An 18563-nucleotide genomic window follows, 5' to 3' on the forward strand; every position below is an offset into this window, starting at 1 on the left:
GCCCTCACAAAATAGCGCAGGGCGGTTCACAAACATCAAAGACCCTTTGGAACCATTCAAGAGCCCTGGAAGGCCGGGCCAGACAGGTAGGTCTTTCGGGCTCTCCTAAATTCCAAGAATGAATTCAAACAGAAAAAGTATATAAAGAGGATGAAACGGATGTGTTTAGCACTGCACCCAGTTTGTTCATGAACTGCGGCTAGCTTTTAAGATTCCTCTCCCCTCCCCAACCTGCTCCGTACTCCCGGATCATGTGTTGACACAAGGAAGGACGTGGTCCACCACTTTGCGACACCCTTTGAAACAGAATGCCACTCCTGCTCTTCGAAACCGGAGGAGCCGGCAGGGCAGCAAACTTTCCGCTCGCTCCCTCGAAGCAGTACAAGGCCAGGGGGTGGCTTCAGCTGCCCAATATCGACGTGATGGCCCCTAATTAGTAATGCAGAGGCAGGGTAACATGAGTGCACTTGTTAAACATGAATCAGGTGACTGTCCGAACCATGAGCCTGTTGGAGAAGCAGAAGCCTGAAGGACACGTTAATGCTCTGGGCAAGTGAAGTGTTGGCTCACGACAAGCAGACAAACCTTCCCTCCCTCCTTCCATTCGGGGACAACAAGTAACAACCCCCCCAAAAATGTCGCAGTATAGCCCTGCTGCGCACGTTACCTGAGCATGATGAATGTTTTAGAAAGAAAGACCATCTTGAGGGAGCATGCTTCAAGCTCAGAGATGCCCCACTCTTTTTGTCCAAGCTCTCCTTGCCACCCTCTCGCCACTGAGTTCCATTTGTTCCTTCCATCTGGTTGTCTGTTAACTCCCCTCCGAAACCATGAAAATTCCGTTCCATGGAGGCAATATGGGATGGTTGGGGGTTTTTTTTTGCCCTTTAGGTTTCTTATCCTTTAGATATTTTGTGAGACCGACAGATCTATGGGTTACCCTGAGACTGCCAGTACCTCCCTATCACTTGCTCCAGTTACGCGGCCCTAAGGATCATAACATTTTCAGCTCCTTCCAAAAAATAGATATGCGATTTTTAAATTAGCAGATAGTAGACCTTCTGTTAGCAGAAAGAACAACAAATTTCCTAGCCGCCAGCGGTGAAAACACATGGCAACTGGACAACAGAATTTATGCAATTCCTGGCTGAGCTGATTGGTTGATTTCTGTACATCTGTACATTCTGAGTAGCAATATGTCAATACACCCATCAAAATAACCTCTTACTTGAACTATGCATGTATTCTGCAATGCTCTCTTCCGTTTTCTCTTTACTAACATATAGTATATAATAAAATGCAGATAGACAACTCCCACCTACCCACTAAACCAGATGGCCAATTGAGGCATTCCAGCTGCACAGCTGGACTACAACTCCCATCATCCCCAATCACAGGCTAGTAAATGCAGGCAGATGCCCACCCCCAAACCGAGTGGGGGGAAATCCCCACAAAGAAACTACGTGAACAGTTGAGAAGCCACTTCCAAATATCTATATCTATATCTATATCTATATCTATCTATCTATATGAAGGATGATGCCCTTGTAAAATAAAAAGAGTACAACCTTGAAGCAGTCTGCCAGCTCTATAAAGATGAATACCCAGAGAGGCATCTACGCTCTCAGAGGAGATGAGATCCGAGATCGTCAATGGTGACTCGAAGTCAGAGGTATCCTTGAGAATGCAAGTATGTCCAGCTGCTTCTAGGTGATCCCTTTGGGGACAGGAGCAAATTGGAGAAAGAGACAGAGAGGAGTATTAACATCTGCTGGAATTTGCCCCCCATGATGGCCAACAGCCAATTCCAAGTTCCCTCCCTGCTTGAAAAATTAGAGACACTTCTATCCACTTGAATAAAGGGGTAGAGCTTTTTGTCTGGACAATAGCACTTCAGAGAAGTTGATAAGTTGGCAATGCTATGTGCATATTAACTCTAAGCAATTCCACCAAGACCTCTTTATTATGCAAAGACATAATACCATCCACCAGAGCTTACAACTGAAAACAAAACCGGTTTCAATGTCAAACACACCACCTTCAGTTGCTTGTACAAACCAAAGAACTACTGAGATATTTGGTTTGTACAACTAAGGATGGTGTTTTTGACACTGAAACCAGTTTTGTTTTAAGTTGTAACGTCTGCTGGATGGTATTATATCTTTGCGTAGTAAAGAGGTCTAGATGGAAGAATTGTTTACACCATTTCATACTGCAGGTAGAGGAGTTGACTCGCCTATGTATACCACAGTGTTGGAAGTTGAACTAGGAGGAAGAAATTAAATATATGTAATAGAATGTTTTGTTCATGTGCTTGGGAAAGGGAAGTAAAAGAATAGCTTGGCATTTATAGGATTTCAACTTCAAACACGCATTTTATTGACTAATCACTATATATGGTGAATTTGAATCTGAGAAAGATCTTCTGCTTCTTTGGGCATGATGTTGTTTTTGAATGATTGATCTGATTACCGAGTGCGAGAAATCTGTTCAGACCACTTAAAAACTGAGGGTTATATTCAGAATTTCTTCTACAAAATAAAGAAAAAATATTTTCCCCAGAACATTCTGGTGTAAAAAGTAGCCCATTCAGCTAATCTGTGGCAAAATTTGGTATCTCTAGGTAATTGAGAAATATGGCCTTCCCCCCCCCCCCAAACACACTCATAAACAAACTCTTCGAGACAGATAATAAATTATAACCTTGGAATGATGAAGAGCAACCCTGCTACTATTTATTTATTTATTTATTAAATTTATATACCGCCCCTCCAAAACTGGCTCAGGGCGGTTCCATTAGAGCCAATGCCAGTTTTAGACAGAGTAGGGCCTAATGGTTAGAGTCATCTGCCCTACGCATCTATCGACGGGTATATCAAATCTCAGACAAGTTAGCCACACATTCATCCTTTCAACCTGCCTGTTCCTTTCACATGGCTCCTCCTGTCTATTTTTCAGAGCCTTCGGTGGCAATCAATAAATTAAAACCTTGTGCAGTACCACAGATTATCACAGCTCAGTTATAAACCATTCATAGCTCTCGGGACAATTAATTTTGTCACCCGATAACTTAACGCCAGGACTTTCCCCCAATTTGGATTTGAGTTATGATTTATCCCAGGTCTGTACAGTAATCCTTCGCCAACTGCAGCTTTCCCAATTGCGGTTTTCAGTATCCGCGACTGGGAATTTGAACCCGGTCTTGTCAACCACGACCTGAATATATGAGATTCTTGTGCGATTTCGTTGGTGAGAGGCACAATCTTCCGAGAGTGAGAGGCAGGAAAGAGTGGAGGAGCATCGCAGAAGCGTTGGAGTGTTGGAGAGGTGAAGGGGAGGGAGAGAGAGAAAGAGGGAGGGAGGAGAAATGGAGGCAGAAGAGCACAGGAAGGAGAGATTGGGAGAGGCGGAGGTGAGATGTGCACAGAGAAATTGTACAGTACAATACTGTATTGGGGGCTGTATATGTTAGGGGCTATACAGTAATGGCTACTGTGCTTTCACTGCTGGGTTTGCACTGCTTTTTAGGGAGAGGTAGAGAAGTTGAGGTGAGAGAGAGAGGAGCAGTGGTGTGTGTGTGTGTGCGAGAGAAAGAGAGAGAGGGAGGGAGGGAGGGAGGGAGAAATGAGTCCAAAGCGTGCAGGCAAGGGAAGGGAAGATACCAAGTGGCCAAGGAATGTCATGTCCCTGGAGGACAAAATCAAAGTCTTGGACTGCCTGGAGGGCCAAGGCAACAGAGCAGTTGGAAGATTGTTCGGGGTCAATGAATCGACCAACTGCAGCAGCATGAAGAAGGAGGATGCCACCAGAGGAGGTGTAGCCAGTGGGACCCAGTCCGCCCTTAAGGTTCCGTACATGCCACAAGACCCCAACGTTGAGAAGATGGAGAAGGTCCTACACATCTGGATGGAGGACCTGGCACAGAAAAAGGTCCCTCTCAGCACCCGCATGATCTGCATCGGAAGACCTACAGGCATTTGGTGGAGATCTCTGGAGAGGGAGTCTCTGAGAAATTTCAAGCCAGCAAGGGCTGGTTTGAGAACTTCAAGAAGCACTTCAGCCATCACAATGTGAAGCTTGTTGGGGAGATTGTCTCTGCGGTCCAAGAGGCTGCTGCCACTTTTCCTGTCAAGCTGAAGAGGCTGATCGAGGAGAAGGGCTACGTGTCCAACCAGGTCTTCAATGTGGACGAGACTGGACTCTTTTGGAAGAGGATGCCTAGCCACACCTTCATCGCCAAGGAGGAGAGAAGAGCTCCAGGATTCAAGGCTGCAAAGGAAAGGCTGACCCTTCTGTTCTGCGCCAACGCCTCAGGTGGCCTGATGGTCAAGCCCCTGCTGGTCTACCGGTCCAAGAATCCATGGGCACTGAAGGGGGAGAACATGAACCACCTCCCTGTGTTCTGGAGAGTGAACACGAAGGCCTGGGTAATGCGCACCAGCTTCATGTCCTGGTTCAACGACTGCTTTGTGCATGAAGTGGAGCGCTACCTAAGAGAGAAATGGAGGCATTTCTATGAAAATCTATGTTCCTATGAAAACCAGGTTTTCATAGGAACATAGGAAGCTGCCATATACTGAGTCAGACCATTGGTCCATCTAGCTCAGTATTGTCTCCACAGACTGGCAGCAGCTTCTCCAAGGTTGCAGGCAGGAATCTCTCTTAGCCTGATCTTGGAGATGCTGCCAGGGAGGGAACTTGGAACCTTCTGTTCTTCCCAGAGTGGCTCCATCCCCTGAGGGGAATACCTTGCAGAGCTCACACATCAAGTCTCCCATTCATATGCAACCAGGGCCAATCCTGCTTAGCTAAGGGGACAAGTCATGCTTGCTACCACAAGACCAGCTCTCCAAGGCGCTGCTGCTGTAGGACAATGCCCCAGGGCATCCTCCAGACCCGCAGCTTGCCCACCCCAATGTGGAAGTGGTGTTCATGCCTCCAAACACCACATCACTCATCCATCCAATGGACCAAGGCATCATCCAGGCTTTCAAGAGCTACTACACCAGGCAAACCTCTGAACCCATTGCTGGCCTGATGGATGGCGACCCCGACATGACCCTGAAGGGAGCCTGGAAGGGCTACAATCACCCATTTATTTATTCAGTTTCAATACCAATGCCTTCACCATCATCAAGGAGGCGATGGATGAGGTTAGGAGCAGCACCCTGAGTGGCTGTTGAAGGAGGCAGTGAGAGATAACACTGCTGTGGCCGCTGCAAAGGAAGAGGCTGGGAGGAGAGGGGCTTCTGCCAGGCGACTTGGCGGCGAGGGCTTTGAGGACATCCAGCCGGCTGAAGCTGCTGAGCTCCTGGAGTCCCACTCTGAGGAGCTCACAGAGCAAGACTTGGAGGCCCCGATCAAATCCTCCAGTGATCAGGAAGAAGCCGGTGAAGCAGAGCAAGGCTGCAGGGCCACGGCAAAGCGGACCCTTGAAAAGACCAACAGGTTCCTCACACTTGCCTCAGAGCTGGCAGACGAGGCAGTGGACCTGGGCCCCTTTGTGCCGCACAGCCTGGCATTCAGGCGGGGACTGAAGAAACTGATTCGGCCCTACGCGGAGGTCCAAAAAGACATCAGGGGGAAGATGGCACAGCTGACCCTTCTGAGCTTCTTCAGTGCAGCCTGGCAGTCCGGGGAGCAGCTGTGAACTGCCTGCAACAGAGGGCGCAGCGTCATCAGAGGAGGAGAAGGAGGAAGGTGCTCATGTGTTCATGCCTCCTCTTCCCCTGAAAAATCCCCCCCGAGCTACCCCACCACACCCCACCCCACCCCACCCCACCCCACAGCTCCCTTCCCCCGGATTGCAGCCCACCACACCCCTCCTACCCAGCATCCTGACCATCTGCATGGCTGTCAGGTAGGAAAAGCTTCTCATTAAGATTTCTTGTGTTCTGCTGTTTTCTTGCGATTTTAAAGTGCATTTGTGTGGTTTGGGGGGGGCGGGTTCAGAAATTTTCAAGGGGCTCCGTCTGCTCATTCTTCTTGGTGACTCTTGCTGATATTTAGGGAGTTTGGGTGATTTCTTGAGCATTTGTTCCTTGATTTTTAGGTGATTTTCTGGTCACAGTTCCCCTATTTTCCATTGGTTTCAATGCCTCCACAACCGCGAATTTGCCAACTGCAGGGTTCTGCGGGAAAGGAATCCTTGTGATTGGCAAGGGATGACTGTACAACTCTGGCCTTCCAGTTGTTGTTGGACTACATCTTCCATAATCTCCCACCACGGTGGCCAATAGCCAGGGATTATGGGAGTTGTAGTCCACCATCTGCAGAAGGGCTGAAGTGTCAAAGCCCTGATTTATCCTGAAGCTCCTAGGATGCAGAAAATAAAAACAAACACAAACAAACAGACCCTTGTTCTTTTTCCAAGCAGAAAAGCTCAGGCAGCGTGCATGCATCAATGCTACTTAACACACATTTTTTTCCTCCTCCAGATAAACCAATTACCACAAATCACTCTCTTGTTCAAGCAAGACGCTTGCATGTTAACAATCAATTTGGAACATGCTTCCTAACAACACACTTGAGCAGGCCTTGAGAAATTTACTTTGGATCTAGGAGCCAGCCCCAAAATTTAGAAGCCAGACAATGGACTTGACAAAATTATCAGACTTAGGGACAGATATTGCGGAGGGTGTGTGTGAAGGATATATGTGGGCTTCTCTTTACCCCCTTATCAAGTAATATAGATTGCTACCTGGGTTGCCTGGGACAAATAAAGGTTTTATTGAGGAACCTCTAAATGTCCTAGTTACATCCAAATAGCCATAATTAAATTTCCTGTACAATTTCATTTACTTACTTGCTTACATTTATATCCTGCTCTTCCTCCAAGGAACCCAGAGCAGTGTATAGAGTTATGCTTCTCCTTACAACAACCCTGTGAGGTAGGTTAGGCTGAGAGAGAAGTGGCCCAGAGTCACCAAGCAAGCACCGTGGCTGGATGGGAATTTGAACTCAGGCCTCCCCAGTCCGAATCCAGCACTCTAACCACTACACTTAGGATCTGAAGGAAAATCCTCCAATAGTTTTGTTCTGAAACTATCATACAAGTTACCTGTGAGTTTGCAGCATTCCATAAAAAACCTTAACCGGGTTTTCAACGGTTATGTTAACTGACCAGCGGAACTCTCTTCCACAAGCAACAACCACCACCAGTTGAACTCCAAAAGGACCAGACAAATTCTAGAACGACAGAACTTTCAGCTCACCACAGCATCCCTCCCAGTGGCTGTTGCTGGCATTTCCCTTCCGTTTCTTTTTAGATCCAGGGATCTAGAAAGAACCAGGGAACCATGATCTTCTCGTTCCTTTGGCTACTTGAGAACATTTTTTGTTGAGAAGCGGATGCTATATAAGTTTTTAAAAATAATAGTTAACCATAACCAGCAAAAACCACAATCTAAATTGTAAACACAAAGAAACAAATATTTGAAAAACACTGACCTAACACAATCTGGTGGTTTATGTTCAAAACGCTACCATCCTTGAACGCTTATCTAAGCTGGCACGCTTTATAACAGAGCTCAGAAACATAGCTCAGAAACGGAATGACAGAAATCAACTCCTGTAGAACCTCTGCCTGCCATGCAGCTATTAGGGGCAAAGAAATTTTCTCCCCCTCCCCCCAAAAAGGTAATAAGCTATTTATATTACTATTATTATTATTATTATTATTATTATTATCATTTCTTGTTTACACAGTCTGACAGGTGTTATTGACTGGTTTGTTGTTGTTGTTGTTGTTGTTAAGCTCTGGGGGCACTGAAACATCATCATCAAAGGCCATCATGGCTAATCATTTTACTACGATAACAGGCTGCCTGAAAAACACTAAGTTTTGTTTATCAAACTGTTTGCTTGCTGTTTGTTGAGTTTTTTAAAAAAATAATAAACTATTTTTGGGGAATAAAACGACTTGTATCAAGAATGCTATCAGTCATTCTGGGCCGGTGGGCTAGAGTGGGATAGGTGTTAAGCACACACACAAAGCATTCTAATAGGCTATCCAAAACAAACAAAAACCTTTTCTATTTGCTTTTTGAAAAATAATATTTATTCACTGCAGATGAAATGTGCAGGAAGCACATTTTCCGGCCCAGAGCTATGGGCTACCACCACAAACCCCCTAGTTTCCAGATAATTACAGCCACTGCCACCTTTTTTTGCTGGCTGGGCTGCTGTGCCTTCAAGACTCACACAGCGGGCAAGGACTCAACAACAGGCAAGCTTGAATCAATTTGTCTCACTGATTAAACTGATTAAACAGGCAGTGCAACTATAAGTGTCCGCATCTAGGCTATAACGCTTAAAAGTTTTGTTTAAGGTTTTAATTGCTGTATTTTAATTTGTAAACCATCCAGAGGTTTTATATGAGGTGGCAAATAATAGCCATGCATGCATGCATAAATACTCAGGTGTTTCCGGCTCCTGTACTACGTCTGCTAGACAGGCAGAAACCTACAGGCGTAGCGTTTACTAATGCAGGCAGAGAAAAAAATTGGGCAGCGCTTCACCTGTTGAATGTCTGCCTGCTAGGCAGCCTTTAAAAGGAGAATCACTTACTGGATCCTTCTGACCGTGGTGCCGTTGCCGGTCTGGGCACGCCGAGGCGCCAGGAGGAGCAGCCGCATCGCACCAGGCAAACCTGGCAGCCTTGCCTGCCCTCCTCCTGGCAGCGTCCTTCTCGGCTTCACTCCCTCCGGCTGTGCACCGGAAGTCACGTTCTGGCTCATCGCTCTGTTTTTTCCTATGGATTGTAGCTGATCCTGTCCGCCTATCAAAATAGACTTCCCGAAAACAGAATTGCGATAACTTCGTTCCGCTTTCCTTTCTAGGAAAAACAGGTCAGTTATTTTTGTACGCACAGGATCTCAGATGCGGGTCCAATTTGGGCTTCACAACTATGGCCCTTCTGCAGCTGTTGGACTGCATCTCCCATCATCTGCAGCAACCGTAGCCATCTTCTGCAGTGTCAGGGATGATGGGAGTTGTAGTCCAACATCTACTACGACTACTGTTACTACAGATATTTTATATACTGCTTTTCAAGCACAGTTCTCCAAGCGGTTTACATAGAAAAATAAAAAATACATAAATAAGAAGGCTCCCTGTCTATTTATTTATATACCACTCTTCAACCAAAGTTCTCCAAGCAGTTTAGATAGAAAAAACAAACACATAAATAAGATGGTCCCCTGACCTTAAAGGTCTCACAATCTAAAAAGAAACATAAGTGACAGCCACTGGAGGGATGCTGTGCTGAGGATGGATAAGGCCAGTTGCTCCCCCTGTGCTAAATATAAGAGAATCGCCACTTTAACAGGTGTCTCTTTGCTCAGTGAGCAGGGGCTAGCAGAAGAGCCAAAGGCCTGAACCTGCACCAAGCACTCCAATAAAATCAATAGACTTAGGAATTTAATAAAATGTCATCCTTTTCTGTACAGCAAAACTATCCAGCCTGCTTCCCTGTCCCTGCTTGTGGTGTGTATGTGCCACACCCCCAGTCCTGGACTGTAACAAAAGCTGCAGTAGATCAATGTGTAGTTTTCATACAAAAGACCACAGACTACAACTCCCATCCAGTGTTCCCTCTAACAGGGATTTGCAGATGTTGTTGACTACAACTCCCATAATCCCCAAGCAAAAGCCATTGCAACTGGGGATTCTGGGAGTTGTAGTCAGCAACTTCCAGGAATCCCTGTTAGAACGTACACTGCTCCCAGCTGATGGCGGTGGAGTTCAACTCCCATCAAAATGCCTTGGACCATTGTGGCTGAGCATGTTGTTAGACCAGTGATTCTCAAACTTGGGTCCTCAGGTGTTATTGGACTTCAACTCCCATAATCCCCAACCAAAGGCCACTGAGTCTGGGGATTATGGGAGTTGAAGTCCAATAACACCTGAGGACCCAAGTTTGAGAATCACTGTGTTAGACCATTGTAGTCTAACAACATCTGGGAGCCCATGTTGGAGATCTCTTGAATTAAAAAACTCAGAACAGGTTCCTATCCTAATCCTCATATACAGACATCCTCTCATGTTGTCTGCTTGTGAGGGGGTGTTCTGATTCTCCAGGCCTGAAAAGGAGGAGGGAAAACTTGTGGGGCTGCATTACGGGATAGCAAAGCATGGCAGTGCCTAGTGCTGTGGCTGCCCGGAGAAAAATTTGTTCTCTGCTAACAAATTAAGTTGATTATTATTGTTTATTATTATTAGCCACCAATAGCTTTTTGCTGCTGCCTGAACAATGTTATGAAACAATTACATCTCTCTAGTTTAGTAGTACAGTGCATATTTACTCAGAAGTAAGTCTGTCTGTGTTCAGTGGGGCTTACTCCCAGGTAAGTGTGTGTATCGCAGTCTTAAAAAAAATCAGTGAAGATTGCCCTAGGACAGGATCATACATGTTAGAACTAGGGCTTGAAGGAAGGAAATCTCATAATAGTTCAGAGTAAACAGTCTTCCTTCCCTTTGCCATAAAGCAAGGTTCTCTTCCTGGATGAAAAGGATAAAGGTGGCTCATTAAATCCTTGTCTCTGCAAGTCAAACACACTAAACTTCTTAAAAGCAGCTGCACAGATAACATTCTGACCTCATCGAAGTGACTAATTTAGGGCAAACACCTGCTCACTTGAATATTTCAGTTTCATGAGCATGACTTCAATACCTAATTATCCCATGGAGGAAAACTGCCATCTCCATGATGACAGTGTGACATAGTGGTTAGAGTGTCTGGCTTAGAATTGGGGAGTTTGGGATGGGGCTGTGGCTCAGTGGTAGGGAATCCGCTTGGCATTCAGAAAGTCACAGGTACAATCCCAGACATCACCAGGTAGGGCTGGGAGAGACTCCTGCCTGAAATCTTGGGGAGTTGTAGCTTCCTATGTTCCTGTTTTGTGCTATTGCTATTGCTATTGTTTTTGATCAGCTAGATCCACAAACCAGATGAGACCCTGTGAGATCAATCATTGAATCTCCCCGCCCCTGTCCTTCTCCTGTTTGAAATGCCCCCAGAAGTCTTTTAATTGCACAATACTTTTCTTTGTGTGTCCATCATCATTGCTGTTCCTGACAAACACAGCTACTTCTCTGAAATCTAATTCGTTGGAAATACTTTTTAATCAAGCCTGCAGAATCTCACCCAGGATCTATGACAGACACCAAATTCAGCTCATTGCAGGAAATGAAATTGACTATGTTTGCACTTGGGATGTGTGCCCGGAGTCCTCAAAAGCAAAGCAAAATAAATGTCAGCTTGAGAACTTGTTTTTCCCAACATTTATCCTATGCATATCTCTGGTTTGTTTGTTTTTCCCAGAAGTCAATCATCATCAAGGAAGCTTGATTTCTTTCCCCACAAAGCAATCAGTACATAATACCCAAAACAATAAGAACACATTACTTGGTTTTTATATTTATATTCTGCTCTTCCTCCAAGTCACTGTCATGGCAGAGTGGGGATTTGAACTCGGGGTCTCCCTAGTCCTAGTCCAACACTCTGACCACTCACTACACCACATCTGTGTGCCCCCACTACCATATTTCCCCTTAGTTCTGCTCTCTGCTTTTCAAGAGGCCTATGTTCCTTCCACTGGTGCTGGAGAGGGAACCAAGTAAATGCAAGATTGTGTGGAACCAAGTAAATGCAAGATTGTGTTTGATTTTATTCCTGACAACAGCCACATTGTTGCTGCTGTTGCATCGATTTTAAAACCAATGCCTAGCAAGATTAAACAAACGAAGTAACTCTTATTGCATGCAACCCTAAGATCCTTATAAATTGCACACAGTAAGAACACAAGAGCAGCCCTGCTGGACTAGAAGAGCCCCAGGCCCATCTAGTCCAGTATCCTGTTTCCAACAGTGGCCCATCAGATGCCTCTGAGAATCCCACAGGCAAGAGATGAGGTCATTGTGGGGAAGGAATGCCTGCCGCCACGATGCCCAGGTCTAAAGACACGCCCCTCCCCAATTTATTTATATACGGATTGCCGTCTGAAGCGTTCTGCAGCATCCGAAAGCTTACTGCTTCCAAGGTCACGTTCTGGGATTTGATCTCAGTAAGGGTGTTACAGAGATTTTGGCTATTTCCCCATAGAAAGAGACCACAACGTTCGCTGCCACTTCTGCCCATTAAATCACCCTTGGCCCCCTTCCAAGAGAGAATGCACAGGCCGGCGGCTTTAGTTCCGGCTTCCCGGCCTAGCACGGCGTCCCTCCTCCCCAAGTAAATCTCTCATGGCTTGCTTCCAAAGGATTGCGACATCATGTGACCAGACACACACCAGGGCGCTCAGGCCATGCTCATTCCCTGGGGACATGCTCCCCACCATGCACGGAGGGTCAGCGGGGTGGGGAAACAGAAGAATGCACGGCTGCTGCGGCTGCCTGCCCGCGCCTGCAGCTGCCCTAAATTCCAGCATCCCACTCTCTCCTCCTCCCCCCCGCCCGGCAAAGAGAATCCCACTTCTGCTGCAGCCGACCACGTGAGGGCTGAACCTGGAAGAGCCTTGCCGCTGAGTGACGGAGCCCCGCGGCCAATCAGCGAAGGAGGCGGGCTCTTGGAGGAGCTGGGCATTCCAACAACAGAGAGAAGTTCGCCGCTGTTTGCAGCTGGCGGAGGAGGCTCCGGAGGGAGGGGGGACAGTGTTGGGAAGGGCGGCCGCGCAGGGGCCTCGGAGGCGCCGGCAACGGAGGGAGGGCGCGCGGAGCGGGGAAGCGAGCGCGCCTCGGGGGAGCCCCCGAAAGGAGGCGCCCCGAAATCGCGAGTTCGAATCCCGGGTGGGGCATCTGGGGAGAAGGAGGAGGCAGAGCTGGTGGCGCCCTATGCCGTGGGCATAGGAATTTGAGGGTTGCTGACAGGGAGCCCGAATTCCCCGCGGGAGCCCCATTCTCCGCTCACCCTGCCCCCAGAGACCAGGCACTGGGATAGATAGGCTGGGGGTGGGCATTTGAACTTGGAGTGGTAGGGAGTGCTAGGGAGGCTTCGGGTGTGGGGCTGGGGGTTACCTTCAGAGAGTGGGTGCATTGCCATGGGGGGGGCATAACTGGTTAATTGCAGAATCGGGGGGGGCTTTGTAGAGGGGAGGTGTTTGAGGCTGCGTGAAAGTGGGAGCTCCCCAGGGGAGGGGGGTAGCTTGGGTGAGGTTTCTGGGTGCCCCTAGGCCCCATGGAAGAGTTCAGCGAGAGGAGCCCCCTCTTGGGGGGCAGCCCCCGGCCCCCTTCGGGCGCCGCCACCGACGTCTTCCAGGGCCGGCGCTTGGCCTGTGCCGCCGTGCTGCTGGCGGAGCTGCTGGAGCGAGTCGCCTTCTACGCCATCACCGCCAACCTGGTGCTGTTCCTCAACGTGCCGCCCTACAACTGGGAAGGGGCCCAGGCCAGCCAGGCCGTGCTGGTCTTCATGGGCGTCTCGTACCTCGTGTCTCCCTTCGGGGGCTGGCTGGCGGACGCCCTCCTGGGCAAGTTCTCCACCATCTTGGTCAGCTTGGCCTTGTATCTGCTGGGCATGTTGGCGTTCCCCGCCATCGCCGCCCCATCCACCCGCCGGTGGCTCTGTAGCGAAATCCCTTTCTGGGACATCGCCAACTGCTCCAGTTCCTTGTCGCCCAACGCTACCGCGCCCTCATGCCCAGAAGCGTCCGCCCGCTACTGCACCTTCGCCACCTACCTGGGCCTGGTTTTGGTGGGCCTCAGCGTGGGATCCGTCAAGGCCAACATCACTCCCTTCGGAGCTGATCAGGTCAAGTATTTTATCCGCTGCATTACTGTTATGCCGTGCTTGCTTCTAGAGGTGAGAATGTCTTGATGGTCGTTGCAGAATGCATGTGAAGTTGTCATCCGCTGGGCTTCTTCGGCGGACGGCTATTCGATTACCTATTTGCTGTGTTGATTTCTGATCAAGGATCAGGGGAGGAGAGCTGGTCTTGTGGTAGCAAGCAGGAATTGTCCCCTTTGCTAAGCGAGGTCTGCCCTGGTTTGCATTTGAATGAGGGCCTACATGTGTCAGTACCTGATCTTAGCCAAAAGACCAAGAAGCGTAGGGGATGGGGCCACTCTGGGAAGAGCACCTTCATGCTTGCTTGCAGAAGGTTCCAAGTTCCCTCCCTAGCAGCATCTCCAAGATAGGACTGGGAAAGACTCCTGCCCGCAACCTTGGAGAAGCCGCTGCCAGTCTGTGGAGACAATGCTGAGCTACATGGACCAATGGCCTGACCCAGTATAAAGCAGCTTCCTATGTTCCGATGACTGAAATAGAGATTGATTCGTGGGTGGATTATTAGATCAGTGTACCAGGAATTCCCAGATGTTGACTACAACTCCCAGCAACACCAACTGCAGTGGCCTTTTGGGGATTATGGAAGTTGGTAGTCAACAACATCTGAGAATCCCCGTTACGGGGAATATTTCCTAGTTTGGGAGCTCTGCTTGCTCCCGTTTTGTGACCTTGCGTTCTTTAAAAAATAAAAATAAAAAAGGCCAGAGAGGGAGAAAGTGATTGTCTGGGAGAGAGGAGCTGGGCCAGAAGGCACCCAGTGCTTGTACCCAGAACTTTACTGAGTTGGGAGAAAATGCCGTCCGACCCACCTCTCTCCCAGACCATCACGTCCTCCCCCTCCGATCACAGGCCAAAGTTGAGCAGGCCTGTCCTAACTTTATCATCCTGTGAACATGACTACTGACTTTAGGGTGTTGCATAGGAACATAGGAAGCTACTTTATACTGAATCAGATCATTGGTTCATCGAGCTCAGTGTTGTCTACAGCCCTGTCTTGGAGATGCTGCCAAGGAGGGAACTTGGAACCTTCTGCATGCAAGCAGGCAGGTGGTCTTCCCAGAGTGGCCCCATCCCCTGAGAGGAATATCTTACAGTGCTCACATGTAGTCTCCCATTCAAGTGCAAACCAGGGCAGACCCTGCTTAGCAAAGGGGACACGTCATTCTTGCTACCACAAGATCAGGCTTCTGTTCTGATTTTGAATTCAGCATTTAAAAGAAAACACTTGGGTTCAGTCACTAACTTCTTAAAAAGTGGTTTGATGACTATTTCAAGGACTTGGAACCAGTTTAGATCCATTTTGTGTGGAATGATATCAAATTCTTCTGCTTACAATGCACCTCTAGAAGAATATTTCCAGTGCTTGTTTTTAGACTGTTGGTTTGGGGTTTTTTGCATTTTTAAAAGGGCTTTACAAACAGGACTGGCTCAATAGGTTTCAAAACAGAAACAGGAAAAGAAAACTATCACACAGGAGACAATTCAACATCAAGCTGGGTGCCTGATGACTGATGTGCTTATTCTGAACCGGTTTCCAGGGGCTTGGTTCCAGTTTAGATTCTAGGAAACAGATATTTTTGGAACAGGTTTGATTCAGTTTCACTGAAAGAAAGAAAAACCCATTCCCAACTACTTTCAGGTTCAGATGTGCTTCGACAGCTGCTCATATTCTTCCTGATTAGAAGTTTCAGGAACTGAATTGGAAACCTTTCATTAGATTTGGTGTCACACCTCTCCCTAAATGGGAGCATTTAGGGGAATTCTTTCCACATGAGTCTTCTTACCAAGAAAATTCTGGGTTTCTGCTGTATAATTTCTCTGTTTTATGAAAGATTTCATTTTTAACATAGGGATTTTGAAACTGGGTCCCTAGATGTTGTTGGACTACAACACTCATCCTTCCCTGCCGCAGTGGTTAGAGGCTGTTGACTTAGAGGATTTGCTGCCATAAACTGCCATGATGGCCACGAGTTCAGATGGCTGAGAAAGGAGATTACATAGGTGTATAGAGGATAAATCTCTGGGATTAATAGTCATGCTAGAACTTCCATGTTCAGGAGCAGGCTACCACTAAATGCCAGGTTTTGGTACTGAGGTGACAGTCGGGGAGGAATCAAGTCCTTCTTGTGGTCTCTTTAGGGACATCTGGTTGGCCATGGTGAGAAGAGTGTTGGAAATATTCTCTGTCTTGTTTCTGGGGACTGTAACAAAGCCAGAGAGTTTGTTCTGGTTGACAGTTTAAAACTTTGTACAGGATGCTTCACCATTATCTCATCAAGATCAGCCAGGGAATGCTTTCTTTTCCTCTCTCCAACCATTTGAATCACCAGTGTCTTGGGGGAGAAGAGTTCTCTGTCAATCAAAACCTTGCTTCTGTCTCTGCGAACCTTCCCTTGCAAGACAAAGCTATTGCTTTGTTTGATCTGTGTATTGAATACAACAGTGGGCATTTCTGATATTCGAGATTGGTCGCTTCTTTTTGGATGCGATTCTCTTGGTGGAAGACCGTGCAAGCCTTTGAGTCACGCAGAGATCCGAAGTGAGTGAAATGGGGAGCTTAGCCCTGTCTTGGTCATTTGCAAATCGAATTAGGCTGACCATTTCAGATGGATAGTCTCCATCGGAAACCCCTGCTAACTGAGCAAAGAGACACCTTTTAAAGTAACTGGCTCTATCCATCCCCAGAACAGCATTCCTCCAGTGTATGTGGCTGGTGTTCGCCTTATATTTCTTTTTAGATTGTGAGCCCTTTGGGGACAGGGGGCCATCTTGTTTGTTTATGTATGTGGACAGGGGGCTTTGAGAACTTTGGTTGAAGAGTGGTATATAAATATTTGTAGTAGTAGAAACATCATCATATGTCAATGTCCATATAATGCCTTGAGTCTTGGAACCCAGACCATTACCTTCCCTTCTCACTATCTCACTGTAAAAATAGGGAATTGCTTAGAAGTATGAATACGACAAATATTTATATACCGCTTTTCAACAAAACTTCCCAAAGCGATTTACATCGATAAATAAATAAAGTGGCCCCCTGTCCCAAAAAGGCTCACAATCATATATATATATATATGATATTAGCCAATTCAGTATCATAGGTAACCTCATTGTGTTTTTGACTTGTGAGATGTCTTTGAATACCATCTATTCCCAAAGCAGAAGATGAAGGCAGCAGGGATAAATAATGCCAAAGAGCCATTTAAATGGAACCTTGAGATGGTGAATGTGAAACTTAAGAATTTTTTAAGAGGACAGGTGATTACCACTGGAGTGTGACCACAAATATATTGATCGGTTTGTTGGCTTCTTTGCAGATTATTTATAGTGAGAACTTAGAAGCTGGTTCCATCCTTGGATTTTTAATATTAATATTTCACTGCCTTACTGTTTCTTCTTAAATTGCAAGTTCATATTTTGTCTTGTCAAATACTGTTATCCAGTGTAATTTTTTTTTTTTTGGAGGGGTGTGTGGTTGCCCTATATTTCCTGGGCTTTAGAAGTTGTTAGACCAAGGCTGCAGAAGCAAACGTCAGATGACAATTCGAATAATCCCTAGATATTGGCCATTCTCTTTGTGGATGATGGGAATTGTAGTTCATCAAAGGCTGGAGAGCTGAGAGAACATACTAATCCATAATGATGCATTATTCCTGTGCAGTAATTGACTAAATATTGGATTAGAAACCTGTTGCTTCAGAAAGCTAGCTGGCAACAGCAAGTTGGATGCCAGCTCTTTTCAGGCCCGATCCAATCTATTTTGGTGCCTGAATCGGAAAGCTGAAATGACGCCCACCCCCAGACTCAACACGCACTCACATCATCACACAGCTCCTTACCAAATTCTCCCCACTCGCGATGAAATGTGTGGGTGCTTTACAGAATCACAGTAGCACCCTCATGTAAAGCTCAGCATTTAGAACATAGGAAGTTATCTCATACCAAGTCTGGCCACTGGTACATCTAGCTCAGTATTGTTTACTCTGACTGGCAGCAGCCCTCTAAGGTTTCGGGCAGGCGTCTCTCTCGGGCCTTCTTGGAGATGCTGCCAGGGCTTTGAACCTGGGACCTTCTGCATGCAAAGCAGATGTTCCTCCACTGAGCTAGGCCTCATCCCCAACATATGAAGCTGTCTTGTACTGATTCAGACTGTTGGTCCAACTACTCTGACTGGCAGCAGCCCTCCAAAGGTTTCAGGCAGGAGTCTTTCCCAGACCTACCTGGAGGTGCCTTCCCCGGAGTAAGGAGTCATAGGTTACATCGGATGCTGCGTTATACCAAGTCAGATGATTGGTCCATAAAAATTGCCTGTGTGTGTGTGAGAGAGAGAAATCCTTGTGGCCTTGTCCGTGCCTCACCCCACCCGGCCATTTCCAGCAATGCAGACTGACTCACTATTATGACTTGGGCACTCTTTATTCTCAAAAACAGGATTCCGAATTTCATGCCTCTGTCATCTCCCAGTTCCCCTTTTGAGCAACGTGTCGCTGTCTCGGCATCCTGTTCTGCTCTGTGACCAATTTTGATTTGGCCTCTTGCAGTTCTGAACTGAGCCTCTTCAAACCCAAGGAAACAAAACCATGCTTTCTTTTAAAAAAATAATAATAATTATCAGTAACTTTGGGTCCCTTCTGGCAGAAAGCTTGCTTATGCAACCCCCATTGAAATGAATGGAAGACTTATGGGGCGTTTTTTTTCACTTCAGTGGGACTTTCATGGAAGAGCTTTGCTCTCAGACATAATATAGATGTCAGCCCTTCGGAGTTCCCAGTTTGTCAAATGA

The 18563-nt window shown here is 47.0% G+C and overlaps 2 protein-coding genes across 9 annotated transcripts in view; one reads left to right on the forward strand and one right to left on the reverse strand.

Moving 5' to 3' along the window:
* Positions 1-13737, reverse strand: part of GLT1D1 (glycosyltransferase 1 domain containing 1) — a 56061-nt gene extending 42324 nt beyond the window's left edge. The window contains exons 1-4 of one of the 7 annotated variants that reach the window (XM_053279778.1): positions 8569-8726; positions 7061-7278; positions 5464-5655; positions 1569-1717 (exon numbers count right to left, since the gene is read on the reverse strand). In XM_053279778.1, coding sequence (XP_053135753.1) covers positions 1569-1717; positions 5464-5522 — 208 coding nt within the window. In that variant the 5' untranslated portion in view covers positions 5523-5655; positions 7061-7278; positions 8569-8726. Of the gene's footprint in view, positions 1-1568; positions 1718-5463; positions 5656-7060; positions 7279-8568; positions 8831-13672 lie in introns of those variants that run through there. The other 6 variants (XM_053279775.1, XM_053279780.1, XM_053279779.1 and 3 more) reach the window with 6 other exon arrangements.
* The window catches only part of SLC15A4 (solute carrier family 15 member 4), a 48522-nt gene continuing 43019 nt past the window's right edge, over positions 13061-18563 (forward strand). Inside the window, exon 1 of one of the 2 annotated variants that reach the window (XM_053279772.1) lies at positions 13061-13744. In XM_053279772.1, coding sequence (XP_053135747.1) covers positions 13175-13744 — 570 coding nt within the window. In that variant the 5' untranslated portion in view covers positions 13061-13174. The remainder of the gene's footprint in view (positions 13745-18563) is intronic. The other variant, XM_053279771.1, reaches the window with a different exon arrangement.

Source organism: Hemicordylus capensis, chromosome 15, assembly GCF_027244095.1.
Source record: "Hemicordylus capensis ecotype Gifberg chromosome 15, rHemCap1.1.pri, whole genome shotgun sequence".
In the NCBI taxonomy this organism is placed as follows: domain Eukaryota; kingdom Metazoa; phylum Chordata; class Lepidosauria; order Squamata; family Cordylidae; genus Hemicordylus; species Hemicordylus capensis.